Source organism: Rhinolophus hipposideros, assembly GCF_964194185.1.
Source record: "Rhinolophus hipposideros genome assembly, chromosome: 8".
NCBI lineage: Eukaryota > Metazoa > Chordata > Mammalia > Chiroptera > Rhinolophidae > Rhinolophus > Rhinolophus hipposideros.
Window position 1 is genome coordinate 56,577,759 of NC_138054.1, and position 22,569 is coordinate 56,600,327.

Sequence of the window (22,569 nt, forward strand, 5' to 3'; positions counted from 1 at the left end):
GGGAGGGGACCCGTGCCCTTCAAGGCCACAGGTGGGGTGCGGGACGGGCTGGGAAGCAAAGGGGAGCTGACAGTTATCCAGAGTGACGCATACTGCACGTACCCACGATGTCTACCCTGCCACCGGGGAAGGGGATGCTGCTTTCATGTCACAGAAGAGGAAAGTCTGAAGTGTGAAAGGATGACGACCACACATGATTAGCGATGGAAAACATGCAGTGGGACCAGCACGTCTTTCCACCAGGGCCACGTCTTTCCACCGCAGGTCAGAGAGGAGGCAGAGAAATCCCCAGTGGGAAGCCTGATCAGTAATGACTAAAGGAAGAGGCTGGTCGCGGCCAGGCCTGCGGGGGCACACCGCAGCTCTGCGACCTCACCAAGCCTTCTTCCGCCTGAGCCTCAGTTTCCTGAGCAGTGAGAGGGAAAGCCAGCCTTCTGCCAGGCCCCGGAGTTTGCTGCCCCGCATCTGGCGGTGCTGCTGTTTGTGTCGCACACCTGGTGGTGTAACGCGGGCGGCTAGGAGCCGCTGAGCTGCGCGAACGGGAACGCCCACAGGGCGCACCCCAAGCGGCGCTCGGACCCACCCACCGGCGGGAGGCGCCGGGCCCTGGGCCTCCGAGCGCCGGCCTCGCTCGGGGGTCGCCCCCACACGGCCCTCCGCGGCCCCCACGGCGAGGCCGAGGCCCAGGGAGCAGGGGGCAGACATGGCAGAGCCCGGGGCCGAGGCCGAGGCCCTGGACGCCCTCATCGACGCCCTGGACTTCCTCCCCGGCCACTTCCACCTGCAGATGCAGCTGAACTTCGAGCCGCGCTCGCCGGCCCCGCTCCGCGCCCGCGCCCTGAAGCTGCAGCTGGACGCGCTGCGGCAGGAGCTCCCGCTGGCGGCCGGCGGGCAGCGCCTGGCCGTGCGCCACCTCCTGGGCACCTTCGCCTGCCACCTGGACGAGCTGCACGAGGCCCGCGAGCGCTTCCTCGAGGTGGCGGCTGAGGACCCGGGCAACCTCAACGCCTGGGCCAATCTGGCACATGTGTACGGGCGTCTGGGGCAGGACGACGAGGAGGAGAGCTGCGCCGGGAGGCTTCCCAGCCTCATGGGCCTGGCGGCCGCCCCACAGGCCCCCGGGGACCCCCAGCTGCGGGCCGCGCGCTGCCTGGCGGAGCAGGGCTATGCGCACGGCTTCGACGTGGGCTGTGCGCGCCCCGAGGAGCGCGCGCGGGTTCTGGCGGCCGGCATCGCGCTCTACGACAAGGCGCTGAGCTACGGGCAGCAGGTGGGTGACCCCGCCCCCGGCTGCGGTCCTGGCCCCTGACGTCTGCACGGATGGCCCTGCCCTGCACCCCCAGACTCCCAAACCCTGGCCCTTTGGCTCCCAGAGGACCTTCTCAATGTGCCTCTCCCCTCCAGCAACTCGCCCCCTCCCCGCCCCTCCTCGGGTCCCAGACCAAGTCTGTAGCTTTGCTCTGCTGGGCTAGAGGTGGACCCGCTTCCTATCAGGGCAGCCTAATAAGGTTTCTCTTCTGGCAACACCCCAAACTCAACTTGGCCAACTCACCCCTGTCATCTCGCTCCTCTCGGCAAGTACCTGTCTATGTGCCTGTGCACACCCACCTAAGGAAAAGGCAGAACCGGACATCCCACCAGAAGCTCCGGAGGCATTCTTACTTCCTCTCTTCCCCTCACCCTCCATGCCCATCCATTCAGACCTCCAATCCTGCCCATTCCACCTCCTCTTATCGCTGAGGTCTATCCCCTCCTCTCCAGCTTCCCTCTGCCAGCCCAGCCTCTGTCATTCCCTGCCTGGACCCGTGTAGTCACCATCATCCTGCCTGGGTTCCTGCCCTTTGGCTTGACCCTTCTGCCTTGTCCTCCGTCCTGCTGCCAGTGCCGTGTGGCTCAGTCTTGTTGGCCATGTCCCTCAGCTGCTTTTAACCCCCAGTGATTCCCCACTGCCTGGCAGCTAAGTCCAAGGCTCTGGGGTGGGTGTTTGAGGCCCTCTGTGATCTCTGCCCTCCTTCTGCCATGTTCCCCCTTCCAGCCAGGCTTTTCCCATTGTCTCCTTTTTGTTCCCTCTGGGATAGGTCTCTTCAGAACCCACTTTGCCAGACTCTCAGCCTCTTTCTGAGGTGCCCTCTATTCACCTTTGCCTGGAAGGTCCTCCTCAGTCTCAGACATCTCCTGCACTGGCTTCTCCAGGCCAGGTGCCTTCGCTGGGCTCCCATAGCACTGCTCACACTATCCTTTTACAAGCCTGTCTGCCCATCTCAACCTTGAGGACTTTGAGAGTGGGGACGACATCTGTCTGGTTTCCCACTATAAACCCAATACCTGGCACAGTGCCTGCTACACAGTGGCACTCAACTAATGTATCTGGATTGAACGCATGTGCAGCATAGGACCTGGCAGTAAATAGACAAATACTAGGCATATGAGTTGCCTATTGCTGCATGATAAATACCCTCCAAAACTTAGCAGCTTAAAGCAATAAGCATTTATTATCTCGGGGTTTTTGTGAGTCAAGAATCTAGGTGTGGCTTAGCGGGGTGCCTCTTTCCAAGCTTACTCACATGGCTCTTGGCAGGACTGAGTTTCTCACTGGCCATAGCCAGAGACCTCCGTCAGGTCCTTGCCACATGGACAGCCCATCATTTTTGCTACATTCTGTTCAGTAGAAGTGAGTCAGTAGGTCTAGCCCACACTCAAAGGGAGGAGATTGCACAGGGCATGAATCCTAGGAGGTGGGAGTCACTGGGGGCCATCTCAAAGGTGACCTGCATTGGATGACAAATGATGTAGAGGGTATTGTCCTCCACTTACAGAAGAGGAAACCTCAGTTCAGAGAGGTACCATGGCTTTTCTGCGAAGGCACAGCACAGGCAGGGTTGAGCTGATAATGGTGACATTCTGTAATGGTTTAGATCTGTGATATTTAAATAACAACAAGCCCTCACACAGCGCTCCATTCACAAAGGCTCTCCACATCCTTTTGGAGCTTTTCCCACCAAAGCTTATGGCTTCAGAGAGGAAATGTGGTGTCCAGACTTCAGCAGGTGCAGGGTGGAGGGCACAGACTTGACTTAAGGGGAGCAGCGCAGTGTGGAGGTTAAGACAGTAGACTCTGGGTCAGATGGTCCAGGTCCAACTCCCGAGTCCCCCATGCTCTCTCACCTCCAGTCGGTCCTTAGCACTCTGAGCTTCCATTTCCCTCTCTGTAAGATGGGTATACGGATAAAACTATGTCCTCAGCTTCCTCATCTGTGAAATGGGGACATTCTCATCTGGTTGATGTCATAACTAAGAGCTGATGCTTGGAAAACACTTGGGCTAGAGCCTGCATTAAGACAGTAGAATCTCAAATGACCCGTGCTTCTCCCAGCCTGGGAGAATCACCTCGGCCGCACGCTGGACATAGCTGTGACCATGGTGTGGGGCCAACAGGACCCAGGTCTCCTGTTTTAAAGCCTGAGCCTGAGGCCCTAAGTGCCAGCTGCCCTCAGTGGTAAACATGGCAGGCATCATGTATACCAAGTGTGGTTATGGCAGTAGAGTGGGGCCTAAAGAGCCCTGGGCAGGGAGCAGGAGGCCCACAGTGAGGCCTTCTCCTGTCTGGGCTGTGGTTTCCCCATCTGTGAAAGGGGCACAGAGAAGGGGGCTGGGTGGTCTCCAAGATTCACTGAGGGAGAGCTTCCTGGAGGAGGCAAGCAGGGAGGCAGAGATTTGGGCACAGGGATGGAATGAAGGCCAGCTCCTCCCTCCCTGCCACCAGGCAGCCCAGCCATAGCAGAAGCCACCTGCTCAGTGAGTGACCTCCCAGCCAGAAGAATGTCAAGCAGGACAATGCCCAGCGCTCCAGGGAGGGAGCTGATTGCATTAGGTGGGAAGTGCCCTCCAGGTTCTGTGCTGTGTCCTTGGCCTGGCCCAGCTGCTGCTCCCCAGGTCTGAACAAAGCAGCTGTGGTCAGCCACCTCCAACAAATCCCAGGAGAAAGTGGCGATTTGGAGTCCCCTCATTTTATCATCTGAGAATTAGAAGAGATCATGCTTATAAAGTAGCTGGCACAGAGTAGGTGCTCAAGAAGTAGCTGTAGTCAGAATAATGACAATGAGTTCATTATAGTTACGGCTTGAGTTTAAGCCGCTTATTATTTTTCTGTGTGAATATGGACAAGTCACTTTTCATCTCTAGCCTCAGTGTCTGCCTCATGAATATTAAACAATATTGATCTCTGCCTCAGTTTACTGTGATTACCCAACTGAATCATGGGGTGAAAGTGCCCATAGACTGGTCAATTCTGGGCATGTCTCAGAGGCATATACTCAGCATCTTAACATTTATTAAGTACTTACTGTGTGCGAGGCCCTGTCTTAAGAAGCTCATGGACAAAGGGAGGAGTAAACATTTGTTCCTTCATTAACTAGTTTTGTCTGAGCCCTTCCTCTGGGAGCAGGAGTCAAAGGGACAAGTCAGAGATGTGCCTCCAGCTAACTGAGGTCACAGGCATTCATTACATGGCCTGTGCCATGTGACAATCATCTTTGAGTGCTGTATGCCAATGACCATATTTTCTGAACCAAAAACAAGCCCCCAGAGGCTGACAAGGGATGTGTACTTTGGGGACATCAGGACCAATGTTGGAGTCAGCAGTGACCTGGAGAGTCCAGACCCTGGGGGTAGAGTGGCAGTGACTGAGTTTCAGAGAAGGCACAATTCCTTTCTGCACAAGGGACTGAGGGAGGCTTCTGGAAGAGGCAGGAGTAGACTGGCAGAAGAAGGTAAGGGCACTCCCAGCCGAGGGCCTGTGGAGGGGCCTGCAGACCTGAGGGCTTTGGTGGCAGCTGTACGGTAGCAGTGGATGAGGCCTGGAAAGAGGGCAGCCAGAGCTTCACGGGGAAGAGCACGTGATGGCCCCAAAGAACTGCTCTGTGGCCTCTGAAATCTGGTTCCTGCCCTCCTCTTCACCTGCATTCCTCTTATTTCCTCTGAACCTTATCCCCAGGAATTCTAAACTACTTATCCTTCTCCAGACATGCTGTGCTGTTTCCTACCTCCCTACACAGCTTCTGTTCCCGGTGCCTAGAAAGCAGACTCCATCCATCAAAACCTAGCTCAGATGTCACCTCCCCCTTGAAGCCTTCCTGCATATAACACACAGCTTCACACAGTAATATTTATGAATAGTTTCTGTGGGTGCCTTCCAGACTTTATCTTTGTCCTCACAAGAACCCTCTGACCCCCTTTTACAGGTGGGGCAACTGAGGCATCGCCAGGTTAAGTAACTTGCCCAAGGTTACAGAGCTAGTATGTAGCAGCTGAATCCACTCCACTCTGTCTGATGTCAAAGCCTTTGCTCTTTCTGGAGAGGCCAAGAAGTGGGGGTGCAATTAAGTATAGTGCAGATGGCTGGTGGGGTGGTGAGGAGAGACCCCTCACAGACCGCCTCCTGGAAATCTGAGGTGGAGGAAGTGTTGAGAAAGAGAAGGTGGATTTCCATATATCACCAGGGTGGGGAAGGATGACGGCCAGGAAAGGAAGAGGTGGGACCCCCAATTGAAAGGGTTGCCACCCACAGGAGCACAGCTGGGGGTGGGCAGCCAGTGGTCTGACCCACCTCATGCTCCAGTTCCAAGAGATTTTCCATCCTAAAGGGGCTGGAACTGTCCCAGGCAGGGAGAGGTCCCTGGAGCTCAAAGGATAAAGAGCAGGTGAAGAATCAATGAGCAAGTGCTCCTCTACTGACTAAAATTACAAGAGAAAACATTGTAAAAGTTAATAATTTGGCCCATAATCCAAAAATAAGCAGAGTGTTTGTGTGGGTGAGTGTTTGTGACTTCCTTTCTCGGCTCTTCATTCCCTCCCTTTCTTCTTTCTCAAGTTACAAAAATATGATGAGGCAGATTGTTTTCATCTGTCATTCCTCACACACACACACACACACACGCGCGTGCACACACACAGATGGATTCTTGGTGACAACTCTCAAGTTTGGGGTGGGTATTAAGAGCATACACGTTAGAATTAGACAGACCAGGTTTAAATTCTGCCTCCATCACCAGTTGGCTTACAGGCAAGTCATATCACTTCCCTGAGCCTCATTTTCCTCATCTGCACAATGGGACTCTAACAGCTGTCTCACAGGGTTTGCTGTGAGGATTAATGTGAAAGGCTCCAGGCAGGCTGCAGATCATGTTCGGGGCCCATCCCTTCACCCTGCCCACCCTCTGGCCACACAGGGCTTTGCTCTTGCTTTTTAACAGAACTATTCCCAGCCGCTGGCTTATCTGCAAGGGATTTGCCCCCTAGAGGGTGAGCCCTCTGCTTTGAACCTCCTCCTGTCATCCCCCACCAACTAGTGTCTAACCCAGAGCTGGACACCCAGGAGGAGTTTGTGATTACTGTCAAATTTAATTTAGTTGAGTAACTGAATTTTAAGTCTTAAAATCCCTATTATTATTTTTTTTTTTTGGTAAATAAGGTAATACGCATTTATATTTCTCTAGAAAAGTAACATTCCCGTTCCAAGCTAACTCAGTTATTTGAGCTTCTCCCCCCTTTCCCAGAATCTTGGTGGTTTAACACATGCACACTTGCTGAACCTTCACCCTCCTCACAGCCCAGGGCAGGCCCCGGTGATAACAGGGACCGCCACTGAGGTGGGTGCCATTCATCCAGCCTGTGCCCAGGCCCTGAGCTCAGAATTTTACATTCATTGGTGCCCCCGATTTTTATTCAGACTTCACAGACACACTGCCAGTTGGGTATCGTGCCAAGGACCCAACAGGCTCAGGGAGGGAAGTGACTTGTGCAAAGTGACCCATTGTACCAGAGTTCACCCTGCCAGCAGGGGCAGGCGAGGAGGGAAGCAGTGCAGGTAGGCCAGCCCCGCAAACAAAGGTGTGGACATTCCAATTAATCACCACACCCAGGGGGTGGGGATCTAGCAGGAAGGTTGAGGGCATGGCTGCTCAGCAATCCCAGGGTCCCCCCACCCCCGCACATACATACCCTTCTGCCCACGTGCCCCCCCCACCTCCCTCAGCCTTCCTTTTTATTCTCCCCTCTTCTCCCAGCACCAGAGCTGCCCCAAGACACTGGCAACTCCGGTGTACTGTGTAGGGCAGATGCAGGGGGACCCCCGTCAGAGTGTCAGTGTGGGACTCTATGGGCTACAGGGATCCCTGCTCTGCCAGCCAAGTGCTGGGTGACCTGGGCCAGTTGTTTAAGCTCTCTGAGTGTTCATGTCTTCCTCTGTGAAATGGACACAGTAGGACCAGCCTGACAGGGGTATGGAGGGAGTAATTGGGGGCACAGAGAACAGACCCCGCTCCAGCAAACTAGTGATGAATGCAAGCTTATTGTCCTCATCTCCTGCTGCCAGGGCCAAGGACGCATAGGACCCAGACTCTCTTTCTAAGTGAGCTCCTGCCCCCCTCTCTGCTTCCCCCTCCTCTTCCTGCAGTTTCCCTCATCCTGGTCCAGAACCAGCCTTGGGAAAAGAACAGTGACATTGCGGAAGACCCTACTCAGAGTCAGTGGCCAGTTTGGGTTTCTGTGGGACATTGGGCAAGTCACCTCCCCTCCTGGGGCCTCTGTTTCTTCCTTCGTGAAATGAGGGGGCTGAACTAAGGTGGTGGCCAGGGTGATTTCAGGGACAGGAATGACTTTGGGAAGTGGAGAAGTGGGGAAAGGAACAAAGCAGGCAGAAGAAAATGCATAAACACACCTACAGAGGTGGGAAACCACAGCTTGGGGAATGTGGGGAATGTGGACTTAAGAGTGTATCTCCAGCTTCTGAGATCATAGGCAGGGTTTATCCTCCCATGGTGCTTGCAAATACACACACACACACACACACACACACACACACACACGACTACACACAACTGCAAATCTGGTTTCATTTGATACAGTTAGAAAAGGAGATGGATGACCAGTGGGTGATGAGCTAGGTACTGTTCCAAAGGTGCTTTTCATTATCTCACTTGATCCTCACAGAAATGCTAAGAAATCAGAACCGGTATTAACCCCATTCTACAGATGAGCAAACTAAGGCTTAGAGAAGTGTAAAGACTTCCCTAAGGGCACACCGCCATGAGTGGCTGGCCAGAACTGAACTCAGGTCTCTCAGACATAAAGCCCAGGCTGAAGGACATCTTTGCTAAGGCTCTGGCTCCAGCCTTCTCATGGCCTTGTTGACACTCACATTTGCATCTCAGCACCTTCTGAGTTTGCTGGTGGCTGTTCTCCCTGCTTACCTGGCAAGTTTGGGAACTAGGTCTCCCCTCCTCATTGATACAGGACCCCAGAGTCAAAACTGCCTTTAGCATCATCTGGCCCACCTGCCTCTTTTACAGAGAGAAGAAAGTATGTTAAGAGTACACACCGCATATATCTATGGGAGGAGCTGAGAAAACTCAGGCATCACTGTTATTACTATAAAGGGCAAGATACTTCTCCAGCTTCTACTTGTGCTAGGGCTGGATTTCAACCCAGGACTACACAGGGTCCCTTTTCTCTAGGGACAGTGGAATAGAGAAGTGGCTCAATGCAGTTCTGCAAGTCTGGGAAACCAGTGCAAAGCAAAGATGACCCACAGGCCCTGTGTTTGCATGGCAGACCTACTGTATTTCCCCAAAAATAAGACCTATCCAGACTATCAGCTTGAATGCATCTTTTGGAGCAACAATTAATATAAGACCTGGTCTTATTTTACTATAATATATGACTGGGTCTTTAATATAACATAACATAACATAACATAACATAACATAACATAACATAACATAACATAACATAACATAACATAACACCGGGTATAATATAATATAATACATGTAATATAATATAATACTGGGTCTTATATTAATTTTTGCTCTAAAAGACGCATTAGAGCTGATTGTCCGGCTAGGTCTTATTTTGGGGGAACCACGGTAGGACCAGATAGGTGGTGACAAGAGAGCTGCAGTGATCTACTCAAATCTTAAGATCCACACAGAGCTGTCCAGGGAACCCAAGACAAAGATGCATAACTTCCATGGCACAGCACCCATTCTTCAAAGCCCCTCTGCTGGTCAGATTCACCACCAACAAACCTGTAACACGGACAGGCCAAGGAGATCATCCCCACTCGTAGGTGCAAAAGCTGAGGTCCAGGCTGGGCCAGTGGCTGCCTTTCTAGAATCCCTGGGGGAGGGAGAGTCAGGGGGTGGGCCTCCAATCCCATGCCTCTGTTTACTCCCCACACTGGCTGAGACAGGAGCTGGGTAGGGGAGGAGAAAGCCTCTGCTCTTGTCTTTCTGTACATGCCCCCACAGGTGGCAGGGCCAGCCCAGGGGGGCGTGGAGCCAGGACTCAGTGTGCAAAGCAGCGAGGCAGCTCTGTGTCATCACAGAGGACATTCCAGTTGTGCAGGAAGAACATATTCCTGAGGCCTGCCACCTTGTGACTTCTCTTTCTGCAGTGTCAGCCTTCAGAGTGTCGGCTGATGAGCTGGAAATAGGGCAGGGGCGGTGGAGGGAGGCAGATCTGAACTTGAATCCTGGCACTTCCACCCTGAGCTGTGGGTCGGGGCTGGTCCATGGCTTTTTTCTTAGCCTCTGTTTCCTTATCAGTTAAAGGAAAAGGCTGCGTTACTACCTTCTCAGGCTGCTGTGAGGATTTAGTGCTACGATGCCCTAACGTGCCCCGTGGATAGCCGATGCTCGAAAAATGTTCCTTCTTTTGCCTCCTTCTCATTCCCCCTCCCTTCAGAGAAAAGTAGTCAGTTCTCAGAAACTGACTCACAAATGTAGAGTGCAGTGTCATGGGGCAAAGTTCAAACTGCAAGGCAAATATTTTCCTTAAGAACCAACAAGGTCTCTGTGTAGCCTATTCAGAGGCACATAGAATCCCAAGCCATTGATGTGCTAAAAGATCTTCTATTGAAATCCTTTAAAATAGCCCTGCCCCCAACATTTCATTCTTTGGGAGCCACCTTTTGAAGTAAGTGGAATGGCTAAGATCCATCCTAATGCCCCAAGTTAACAAAAATCTGCTCTGTAATGGCCTAGCCTCGTCCTACTACCCGTAGTCTCTGCAGGTTCTACCAGATCACCCACCTTTGTCACTTACTCATACAGCTGTAGCAGCTTTGGTCTGCAGGCTTCCCTGAGGATCACAATTTCTGATCCTTTGGCTCATTTAAAAAGAGATCTACCGGCCATCCTGTTTTCGCTGGCCACCCGCAGGGTGGGACAGCAACAGCAGAGCACAGTGGTTCTCAGCCAAGGGTGCACCAGAGGGCCTGTTAAAACACAGGTTGCTGGACCGCACCCACAGAGTTCTGACTCAGTGAGCCAAGAATCGGCACTTGTCTCAAATTCCCAGGTGACGGTGATGCTGCTGGCCCGGGGACCACACTTTGAGAACCACTAGTGTAGGGTAGTTGGGTGCAGGGACTCAGGCTAAGCTGCTGAGTTCCCAGCTCTGCTACCTTCTAGCTGTGCCATCTGGGCCAAGGTGCCTCATTCGTAAAATCAGGCTAATAATAGTCTCTACCTCATAGGTAACCCTGGAGAGGGTCAAAGGTGTTAACACATGCAAATTATGTGCCTGGTGCGTAGCATGTGCTCCATAAAATGTGCTGTTATTAGCATAGTGGGGGGGAAGGCACCATTTCCAGGTTTCAGTCCAGGCTTTTACAATGGCCGTGTAACTTTGAGGACATTGTTTCACCTCATTTTTCCCATCTCTACTAAGAGGGTTATGATAACCCACTGTGCATTCCACACAGAATGTTCTGAGGATCACATGGGATCTGTGTGAGTGCACATTGTAAGTGATAAGTGTCGTGGGAAGAACACGAACTTGAAGGCAGGGAGACCTGGCCTGAAATATCAGGTTAAGTAGGCAAGTCTATACGACTCTTTGAGGCTCGGTTTTTTTCATCTTTAAAATGAGGGAAATAGTAGTGAGGGCCTCAGAGGATCTGGGAAATGTCCTGGGAACACCTCACCTGAGCTCTGTCTCTCCCTCTCACCTTCAGTTAGTACCAGGGTCTAAGGATTTCACTCCAGGGTCAGTGCTGGAGCCTGAGCCTTGCCCTGTCTCCTCCTGCAGATCTGCCACCGAGCAGCAGCCTAATTTGAGACCCCTCCAGCTGGAAGCCTCGGCTGACTCACATGCCGGCCAGCCCCCTTTCGTGGACCCCAGAACCCCAGCTCACAGGGTCATGAGGAGGATGAAATGAGAGAAAAAGGGGGGCGTCCTGCCCAGATTCCCACACCAGCAGGCCCTCAGTAAACACTGCTCTACTGCCAGAGGTCCTTTCAGCCCCTCCCACGCTGCCTCCAAACATCTTGCCTCTGGGAGCCATCAACTCTGAAAGTGAATTCCTTGCAGCTAAGAGGTTTCACAGCAACTTTATTCTCCAGGAGAGAGTTGGAACAGCCCCTCCCTTCTCCGGGAGGGGAAGGAGCAGTCAGAGGCCTGTTTAATTTAATTTAACGCACCGTGGCTTGCCAGGTTGCCCCTGGTAACAGCTTCAGCTGCTGCTTCAGTTACAACCAGAGGGATTTTAAAGAGAGAGCCTATTTCAGGGACAAAATTGTGCAGCAGAGTGAACACCCTCCACCAGCTTCATACAGGGATAGAGGATTTAACCTCAGGCACAGCAAGTATTCAGACCAGGTCCATTTATACAATGAACACCGTTCTGTATCTGCAATCCTATAAGCCCTCCTGCAAAGGTAACTCTTAAGTGGGAATCGAAGGAGGGACTATGTTTGGGAATTGTCGAACAGTTGTCAATCAGCTAGGTACTTTTCTGAAAATCAGATTTAGCCTTCAAATTGAATGGGAAGGAAGAGAATAAATTTAGGAGTTGCCCCTGCAATTCAGGTACACTGCCACCAGGTGGTAGTATTGCTTGCTTAGTACAAACCATAACCAGACTCGAATTACTCAAGAAAGTCAGAGTGGTAGTGAACCCCTGCGTTTTAAGCCCTGGTATTTACTAACTACTGTGTGACCGTTGATAAGTTGCTTCACCTCTGTGGTCTTAGTGTCCTCAGAGATATAATAAGGAGATTGATTGAGATAACTGAGTGTTGTGGACAAGGCTTGGAGCTAGGACTATGAAGGCATGAGTTTAAGTCCTAGCTCTGCCATGTACTAACTGTGTGGTTTGGGCATATGATTTAATTTCTAGTAGTCTGAATACCAAACAAGAGAGTGGCTACGAACCAGGGAGAGCCCTGAGGACACCACATTACTCTCCAACACTGGGGAACTGTGAAGGAGGGAAAGGTGCCTGGGGCCTAGGAGATCTGCGGCCCTAGGAGCACAGCAAGAGGTGGAGAGCGGGGTGAGGCAGAATGCCTCTGACTCCAGGGCCTGAGACCTCACTGCCCCACAGGGAACTGAAATAAGCCACAGTGGACAGAGCAGCCTCCTAGAAACACCTAACTCCATTCAACTTTATCCCAAACCAGGGAAGGAGCAAACATGAATAAAGCACGTACTCCAGGCTGGGCACTGCTTCACAATGCCAGTGAGTCCTGTATTATTATCCTCCTTCCTTTACAGCTCCGAGGGGTAACTCACCCACCCTGAGCCTCTGCGCTTTGCATTACAGCCCCCATATCTACTACACCTCCTCCCGCTTACAGCTAAACCTCTTTGTCAGGAAACTGAGCGGTTCTGTCTCTCTCTGCCATGACTCAGTTTGGCCAAGCTCTAAGTGGGCATGCGGTCAGAGGTCATGACATCACACCTACAAGCAGCCAGGGAGCCTGAGGCACACATGCCTTCAATCTTTCCATGGTCAGACTCTGACATTACGTTCAGGCCTTCAGCCAGCTTGGCACACAGTAGTTGTCCCATGAATCATGTTCCCTTCCCACATCCCAGGTCCTGTGTAGGTGCAGCAGGTAAGGTTATCCAGCATCCTTTCCCAGCCTTTTGCTTTGGCCAGTGTTCCCCACTGAGCTCTCAAGGATGCCCTTTAACCCCTGTAGCCTGCTGTTCTCTCCTCCGGACAGTCCTATTCCTAGATAAAGCCCCATACACGTATTCCACCCTAAGTGACAAGATTTCTCTCCAAGGTGATGTGAATGTAAAAACACATTGGATTTTGGCATTCCCCAGTTCTAAACCCTTCTATGGCTCCCTGCTGCCCTGCAGATGAGCTCCAGGTCCTAAGCCTGACACTCAGGGGCCCCTCCTAGTGCAGCCCTGCTGTCCCATCCTCCCACCCAACCCCCACCCCTGATAGCTGGGCTTCCAGCCACTTGGAGCTGCATGCAGCTGTCAACATACTCATCTCTGAACTTTTGCATATGGTGTTCCTGGAACACCTGTCTGGAATGCCTTCTCTTACCATATCTGCCTTGGTGGTTCCTACCTGTTCTTGAGAACCCCGTTCCAGCTCGTTCTCTCCGGAAGCCTTGGGCGTACCCCTGGATCCTCCCATACCCCTGGTGTTACTTTATTCTATGTCTTTGGCTCTGACTTTCCTGCCAGACCGGGAGCTCCTAAAGGCAGAATGTGCCTTTCCTCTCCTGTCCCCATTGCCCAGCCTGGGCCACCTAGGAAGATACTTGAGGAATAGTGGCTGAGAAATGCAGTTAGTGGGACCTCCTTTTGGTGGTCTGGCTCGGGCCCGGGTTCACTCAGTAGGATCTGACTTATAGGTCTCCTTCCTTCTTCCTCCCTCCAAGCTCATCCTTGGCCTCCCCAGCACAGCTGCAGCAAAACTTGCCAGCGTTAGCTCCCCCCACTCCATTTACACAGACCATGTTCCACGCTCACAGGCTGCCCACATATCTCCATGCTGAGCCCTCCATCTAGAATGCCCTTGTTCCCCATCCACCCTCTGAAGTACCATTGCTATTCAAAACCCACCTTGCAGCGCACCCTCTGTAAGACCTTCTCAGAGTCTTCTGGCTGGGATGGCCTTTCCGTCCTGCTGCATTTGTCTGCATTCCTCTCAGGGCCTTGATCAAACTTTGCCTCCTACTATAGTTATTGGAAACCTGGTGTGGTGAGGGGAGCATGGCCTTTGGAGCCTAACAAAGGGGGTTCGAATCCCAGCTCTGACATGCACTCGCTGTGTGACCTTGGGCAAGTCACTTTACCTCTCTGAGCCTCAATATGTTCCTCTGTGAAACGGGGATGACATCTACCTCACAGGCTGCCGTGAGACTGAGATGGTGGGTGCCAGGATCCTGGCACGAGGCATGCACTCATTCAGGCTCCATTATTTATGTCTAGGTCTGTTTCCCCAGCCAGACTGTGAACCCATGTGGACCAGAGTGCAGGTCCCATTAATTCCCACATCCCCACAGCACCCAGCATAGGGCCTCACACCACAGATGCCCAGAAATGCTGGTGGGACTGAATGTGTTCACCCCAGCTGCTGAGGGTAGGGGTGGAGAGACGATGGGGTTCCTGAGCTGAGGAGGCTGCGGGGGTGGGGGGAGAGTGAGTGCAGAATCCGGCCTGGAGATCATAGACAGGAGATGAATCCAGAGGGAGGGGCTGGAGCCTGAAGCAGAGCTGCTGATATGCACTGGGGGTTTTATTGGTTTTCATTAAAATTCCTTCCCGAGGCAGGAGCCGCTACTCCCATAAATAACGGCATAAATATTTTATCTGGTGCCCAAGTCAGTCTAAATGCACGGCAAGGTTGGCAAGAATAACAATGGGAAACAGTTCAGGGGGGTCCTGGGCTTCAGCTGAACTCACTCAGCATGCCCAAAGGGGCTTTCTCAGGAAGGTGGGAGTTGAGGAATGGCTCCAAAGGGCAGAAGCCAGTGGACAAGGCAGGAGAGAGAAGTGGAGTGTGGGCCCCCGGGTGGGGGGAAGCAGAGCACAGGTAGGGGGAGCAAGGGCTGGGAAGCTTAGCTCGGAGAGCAAGATGGGGAGGGGAGGGAATGTATCCCATACCCGCTCTGTGATGGTCTCCTCACATGGGGCATTCACACAGGTTATCTCATCAAACCCTCTGTGGTCAGAGAACTGAAGTGACTTGCCCAAGGTCACCTGGCCAGTCAGTGGCAGAGCCAGGATGATACCAAGGGTGTTGAAGGCCAAAGCCCTGGAACTGACTATTTCTCGGGGTTCACAGAAAGCGTGGGAATCTATGAACAATGGCTTGAGCACCTCAATAACAGCAGCATGATTGTTCTGCTTTCTTAGATCCCGATGGAGGAGAAAAGGGGCTGGTACTTCACCATGGCGACGCTCTTCATCAGGTCAGCCTGGGAAGTGGGGGCACAAAATGGTAGAGGGGAGAGGTGTGGCCTGGAACCCAGGGGAGAGGCTGAGCCCATCTCCATGGCAAGGGCTCCCCAAGTTCCCCTCCTTGCCATTGGCCAGGAGTAGGGAGGACTTAGAACACGCTGGGGACAGCTGGGAGGGGCTACCGACCAGCTGCATCCTTTTCTTGGCCACAGGTTAGATGGCATCTTCCTGGAATTGGGCAGTGAGGAGCAGAAGAGGCTGCCCGCCTTCAACCGCACGCTGGCCCTGCTCCGGCAAATCCTCAAGTCCTCAGACCCCCACCACCGAGGTAGGGCCCTCAGGGACAGGTGGGAGAGCAGCCTGTCTCTCCCTGCACCTGTCTCTGTCATTGTCTCCACCTCTAACACTGCCTCCCTTGTTGGGACCATTTCTCTCCCTCACCCACTGTCCTATATACTCGCTCACACACCTTGCACAGGTGAATACGCCAATCACAAACACTATAACTGCATGTTTCCAGGTGTGTGCCTCATGACCTAGAGTGTAAGAGACAAAGTCCCCCTATCTCAGCCTCTCATCCTCACTTTCTGGTTGGTAATGAAGGCTCTGCTGGAGAGGAGGAGAGTCATTTTTTTCGCAGAGCCACACAGCTAGGACAGGCACTAGAACTTCAGAACCGGTGAATAGTGGGAGTCAGAGGAGCTGTGCACCTTCAGGGAGGTCTCCTAAGTGACCCAGTAAATACAGATTAAGCACTGGGGCGTGTTCATCCATTCACTCACATGCCCCCTCTCCCCATCTTTGTTTCTCTCGGTCGGTCCCTGGGTGGCCTTCGGTGATTTCATGCCACTGACCCTCCTTCTGTCTTCCGGCGGGCTGACACCTGGGTGGAGCTGGCCCCCTCTCTCCTTGTGGTTCCCCTCCCGCTCTCCTCCCTGCTGCTTCCTAGAGACCCCTCTCCTTTTTACCACAGCTCTGGCCTGGTGCTACCTCGGGATACTGCTGGAGAGGAAGGACACCTTCTCCACCACCCCCATGGGTGTCCACGACTGCGGGTACTCGGGGACCGACCCTCTGGACTGCTTTGGCAAGGTACATGGCCCCCAGCCACACCCACTCTCCAAACTAGGATGGAGCCTGACACCCCACCCTCCTTACCTACTATGTCTCTGGGTCTCAACCCCACTTGTAACCCCCACCATGTGCCCATCCAGGAAGTGCCCTCACTCCACACCTTTCTCTCCATCCGAAACAAAACACAAGTGCACCCTTGTCATCAGTCCTCTTCACCTAAGAATCAGACCCTCCCCATGCCCAGTCTGAACCCCGCCTGTCTCCAGCCTCATCTTCCAAGCTATTCACCACTCCCCAGATATAGCCTCAGGCTTTTCCCCTTCAGGCCTTGGTTCATATTGCCTCTCCCCACTCCCAGTAGCCTAGTGGGTAGACGATGGGTGTAGCTGGGCTCTCACCCCTCTGCCCATAGACCATGTGACCCTAAGGCAAATCACTTCCATCTCCACGCCTCCCTATCTGTTAATTATGTGACCTGTCTACCTTCTTGGTGATTGACAGACACAAAGGAGGTAGTGGGCAAAACTGTTCACTCCAAACTGGACAGTACTGTTCAAGCCTTGTTCTTGGAACCTTGGTTAGGTGGCAGTTTCCACACTTGGCTCCGGAAGGCCGGGGACCCCGTAATATTCATTCAGCTGTGCATTCAGCACAGTGCTCTGCATTTGGCAAGTCCCTAATGTTTGCTGGTGGGTGATGAGCAGTTTTTTGATGAGAGAACTTAGAACAGAGCAGAGCATAAACACTCATTCATGAGTCTTCCAAGAGTTGTGACCAATTTAACAAACACACTGCCTTTGCCCCTCCTTGAGAACCTACTCTGTGCCAGGGCAGGGCTCACCATTTCAGAGGTAGCAACAAACACAGAACAGGTAGCCTCAGTAACCATATAGGGGGTAAGTGGTTGGCCCGGGTAGAAACACTGCACTGTGTCGGTACGGGGGAGGTAGAGGCGGATTCAGGCCCCTCCTCCGCCTGCCCCAGGAAAATGGGGGAGCATGCACGATATGGATATCTGAGGATGAGGGGTTTGCCTGGGGTCTGGAGGGATTCACTGGACATGACCCGTGAACATGGCAGTGAGCTGAGCTCTCGAGAATTAAATGCCAGTGAGTTGTACCCCAAAGTGTTGGGTTCCATGATAAGACTGAGGTTACTGGCAGGTGGATATGGGGAACAAGAGTATTGTTGTAACAGGGCTGTACCCAGAGACATGGAGGTGAGGCACCATTTAGCCAGTTCTGGCAAACAACCAGACACATAATTTGCTCCTACCCCTCCTCCCTTACCCAGGCCATTGAGATTGCCAAGGACCAGCCCCCCATCCTGAATCGTCTGGCCAAAATCTTCCACTTCCTAGGAAAGCAGGATATGGCCATTGGCACATGCAACATGGCCCTGGATGTCCAGCGGGATCCGGAGCTCAACTGGCAGGCGTACTACACAAGGGCCAAGGTGAGGCAACCGTGGGCTCCTCCTGCTGCCGTCGGGAAGCAGAGAAAAAGGGCCAGGGGCCACGATGTTGCCAGAGTCCAAAGGCAATGGAGTCTAATGGCGGAGAGGAGCTCAGGAGTCATCGAGGCACAGTTTGTGTTCTGTACGATCATTTAGTGACAGAATGAAGGCGCCTCCCACCCACTGCAGGCATCCCTTCTACAATGACCTGGCCAGTGACCTTCTTGCTTAGTACCCAGTGTAGTCAGACTGACCTGGGTGGAAATCTGACCTCACAAACTTATCACTCTGGGACTGGGGCAAGCCACTTACCCCTCCAAACCTCCTTTCCTAAATCTGGAAGAGATGGACAATAACACCTGTCTTAAAAGCTTTGATAACAGTGAAGTACTGTCTAACGCACCTCCCGCTGCCCACTCCTTGCTCAGCTCCCTCTCTTCCAGCCACACTGGCCTCCTTGCCATTCCTGAGGCAAGATCTTCCCTTAGGACCTCTGCCTAGAATGCTCTTCTCCCAGATGTCTGATTGGCTTCCTCTCTCACTTCCTGGAAGTCTTGATGAAAAAGCAGCTTCTAGCACCGTCTTACTGAAAATGTCACCCCTCATCAACGTTCTGTCCTCTTTTCTTGGTTTACTTTTTCTTCTTAGCACTTATCACTCTAACATTCTGTTTGCTTATTTATTATGCTTATTATCTCTCCCTACCACTAAAATATAAGCTCCACAAGGGCAGGGAATTTTATGGTTTTTCTCTCTAGTGTATCGTCATGCCTGGAACAGTGCCTGGCACACAGCAGGCACTTGATGAATATTTGTTGAATGAATGAATGAATGAATGAATGAATGAACTGAGTGCCTACCATATGCTAGCTAGGTCCTAACTATATTCTCTCTATCATCATGGTAACTCCCCAAGGAAAGTATTAGTGTACTGATTTTTCAGATGTGGAAAATGAGGCTCACAGAAGTTGAGCAATTTCCCCCAGCTCACATGCTAATAAGGGGAGAGGCACTGGAATCCAGCCAAATACAACTGGCAATAAAGCCAGAGTTACTACTCTCAACCCCTCACTTCATGATACTCTCTTAGTGTGGAGAAAAGGGGAGGAAGTGGGCATGAAAGCAAGAATCTGGAATCATTTGTAATTTGATGCTTGTAAGTTGGAGCCACCTGCCATTCTCACTCACTTACATGAATTCTCACAAAATTGGTACTGCCATCCTGTCTAAAATAACCCCCCTCGCCTACTCACTTTGATCCCATCACACTGCTTATTTTTTCATAGCACTTACCACCACTCAAAATGGTACTGGTAACTTGTTGTTCACGATTATCTCCCTACTAGAATGCTAAGTTACGCCAGGGCAGGGACCTCATCTTTCTTATCACCATTGTGCCCCCAATACCTAGCACAGGACCTGGCATACGGTAGGCACTCAGTACATATTTGTTGAATGAATGGGTGAATGAATGAAGGACTCCTACTTCATCCACCCCCCTCACTGTACAGACAGGGAACCTAAGGCCCAGAAAGGGGAGTGGCTAGCCCACGTTGGCAGAGGACTAGGACGGAGGACTCCTAGGTGCCAGTCCCAGGATTTGCTGCTGTACCACAGACCCTCCTGAGTTGCTGTTGAGAATAAGACTGGCTTCACTTAGGATGGAGAGGAGGGGGGGTTCATGGTTGGACCATCTTCCTGAGCTGACTCTCTGGGGGCAGATCCACGTCAGAGTCTATCTGCACCACCTGGAGCGGGCCAAGATGGGGCTCGGAGGCGTGCCTGACAGGAACCACCTGGCCTGTGCCAAGGCTGACCTTGGGGAAGTGGTGAAGGTGTGCCCGGGCCTCCAGACCTACCTGGACATGGGGCAGGTAAGGCAGTCTCTTGGCTTGGGTAGACCCTATTTACTCTCTGCCAGGCGAGACCCGGGACCTGAGGACACAGCGAGGTACATGGGGCATGGCCCTGCCTGATAGCAGGACCCACCTCCTGCTGCCGTTGGTGAGGATTAAATGAGATAAAGCACATGTAGCGTTTAGAACAGGGCCAAGGTCTTTCTAAACACTCAGAAAGCGCGGCCCATTCTTCTTTACGCAGAGGTGACTTCTGCGTACAGGGAATGATTACCAAGGGGTGACAAGATCATAATTTTACATGAGACAACTGAGGCCCAGAAAGTGCCTCACTCAACGTCATGTGGTCAAGAGCGATGGGGCAGGAACTAGAAGAAGTACAGTCTCTCCTTTTCCAGGGCAGTAGGACCAAAATTGGCGCGGAATAATTGTTGAAGGATGGAGGGTGGGAATGAATGAATTGAAGTTTTTTAAAAGCAAGTGTAGGAACGGATTGAGCAGGGAGCAGCCACAGCAGCGGCGGGGGAGGTGGGGGACGGAGGGGGCAGAAAGGCTCACCCCACTCTCCCGCCCCAGGTCTACTACTACATGGGCGTAGACGCGGTGCAGGAGCTTCTGGCGGTGGACGAGTCTGCGCTGAACCAGGCGCTGGTCTTCCTGGCCAAGGCCGGTGAGTCGGAGCTGGGTGCCACGCTGCCCGAGCTGCAGCTGCTGCGGGGCAAGTGCCTGCGCATCAAGGGCGAGGAGGCCAACGCGGCCGCCTGCTTCAAGCGCGCGGTGGAGCTGGACGACGCGGGCTCCAGCCACACCGAGGGCTTCGGCTGCCTGCTCGAGGCGCTGCTGGCGCAGTGGAGCCAGGCGCAGCTGAGCGACGGCGAGCTGGGCCGCGAGGTGGACGCCTGGCTGCGCTGTGCCCAGGGCAAGTACCCCGCGGCGCGCCTGCGCCAGGAGCTGCAGCGCGTGTGGCGCGGCCACACCCACGAGGTGCTGGGGCTGGCCCGGGCCTTGGTGGCCCAGGGACGCCTGGCGCTGGTACGGCTGCTCTTTGAGACCATGGAACGCGACATGGAGGGCGCGGGCGCGCGGCGGGGCTGCCACGCATTCTCCTTCTGAGGGATGGCGAGGCCCTGCCGGCTGCTGATTGGACGGGGTCTGGGCCCTGGAGATGGCACTCCTTGCTATAGGCTGGCAGGTGAGGGGAGCCAATCAGATTCTCTTTCAGGAATTTGAATGGGGACATTGATACAGTAGGGCAGTTTGATGTGCCCACGGAGACAGAAGGACCGAAATTCAGGAAAGCAAGAGTGGGTGCAGATGCCAGAGACCGGCGGGACACTGCCGACTGGAGGATAGAATTGTGCAGAGAAAACAAGATGGCTGCGAGTCTCCTAAGAGACACAGAAGATAACTGCCACTATTTGGGCGGTTTTCTGGTTCCCAGTGCAATCTCTCAGGGCTGGCTGTCTTTGTATTCCCGTGAGCCACTCTCTACCCTTACAAAAAATCCGTCTTTATTTGAATTGACTGGGGTGGTTCTCAGGCTCTCCAGCCAGAAAAGCCGTGGCTAGATCAAAGGGCTGCACAGTGAGCGGGTAAAGGAGCAGGCCAGTGGTCTACACCTGTGTGCTCAGAGCTCTTTCCTACCTGGCCAGCAGTCTTCCAGCAGACTTCGTCCTTGTTTAGCGTGGTTTGCAAGGCCCCCGGACAACCTGGAATGAAGTTCAACAGCCCATTTGACTTCCCTGTTCTGGAAACCCAGGGGCCCCACCCGTCAGGAAATGCCTCCTGCATGCAATCTTGAACCTTCAATAAGAGAACGAAGAAAATGTTGGAATTTGACACTTTTGGAATCATACTCATAGAATCTTAGGTGTGGAATTTTATTGTCAAAGACTTAGACTCTGCCACCAAATCTTAGAATGGCTAACCTGGATTCTTGTGGTCCTACCTACAAGAGATAACTTAACCTAAAAGTCCAGATTTAGCTCTTGCCTGACTCCAGAAAAGCTAGTTGTACATAACTGCAATGGCAAGACCCCATCACGGTTTGTGATTTATTTTGCACGTTTTCCTTTCTTTAGAGAGTTATACTCACTGCTTTGCTCATATCCCTGATCCTCAGACATTAATCAGGGATAGGCCAGCAGCCCTGCATTGCTTCTCATGTCTCCAGTGACAGATGGAGAACAGACTGAGAAGTGCAGTCCTTAGAAATCACACACTCCAACCATCTCATTGTGCAGATGGGAAAACTGAGAGTCCTAGAAGGAAAGTGGCTTGCCCAAGGCCACACTTCCTAGCCTCCCCTCTCTTGTGCCTCAAACTTACTGTCAACATTTTTCAGGTTTGGAAAAATACCAATAAACTAATTAACACTAAAGCGCTAAGTGTTTGTGTCACTTATCACATGGGGCATTGATATCCATTGGGATAATGCTCTAACTCTCATGGTGGCATTCCAGGTACCTGTGAAATCTGGGCAGTGAGACCACCCTGAGGCTCCCGAATCCCATCTCAAGGCTCATTATGACTCACTACTATGGACGGTTATATTACCCCCTCCCTCCTTGTTCTCACCTCCATTGCAGCAGAGTAAGGAGGTGACAGACAGCAAGCAGCACACACAGCCCTGTCCACTTCTCCCCCATCCCTCTCTACCCAGACCTGTGACCTGTGACCTTTCCTAGGACAGGAAACCCACTCTTTCTTCTCCTGCTTCCCTAAGCAAACTAAATTCACAGCAGTTTGCTGTGAACATTGGGAAGCTGGTGAAGTTTGTCTGCTTTCCCAGCTTCCCAGTTTGTTTCCTTCCTTGCTTTTCCTGTTCCCAACCTTATGCATTTCTCCCTGCATTGCTTCCTTCTCCTGTCAAACCTTTTCAATAAACTTTCCGTTTGATAATCTCATTCACACTCATCATATAAATAACTAACAAACACTGACTGTAGCGTCTCTCAGGGTATCTGCA

General features: G+C 52.6%; 1 protein-coding gene across 1 annotated transcript; it reads left to right on the top strand.

Annotated features, from left to right (window-relative positions):
* The first annotated feature begins 594 nt into the window (after positions 1–594).
* Positions 595–21,978, top strand: TTC22 (tetratricopeptide repeat domain 22). The gene is made up of 7 exons (XM_081056471.1): positions 595–1,270; positions 15,172–15,227; positions 15,429–15,544; positions 16,190–16,308; positions 17,584–17,745; positions 19,467–19,619; positions 20,178–21,978. The coding sequence occupies exons 1-7, from the start codon at positions 704–706 to the stop codon at positions 20,712–20,714; spliced, it is 1,710 nt and encodes a 569-aa protein (XP_080912597.1). The 5' UTR covers positions 595–703; the 3' UTR covers positions 20,715–21,978.
* Positions 21,979–22,569: the final 591 nt, after the last annotated feature.

Bases quoted from the DNA above. Each gene is read 5' to 3' on its own strand.
- TTC22 (XM_081056471.1), top strand. From the start codon at position 704: ATGGCAGAGCCCGGGGCCGAGGCCGAGGCCCTGGACGCCCTCATCGAC. The intron at 15,545-16,189 runs GTAGGGCCCTCA...TTTTTACCACAG, and splicing joins CTCAGACCCCCACCACCGAG to CTCTGGCCTGGTGCTACCTC. The intron at 19,620-20,177 runs GTAAGGCAGTCT...CTCCCGCCCCAG, and splicing joins CCTACCTGGACATGGGGCAG to GTCTACTACTACATGGGCGT.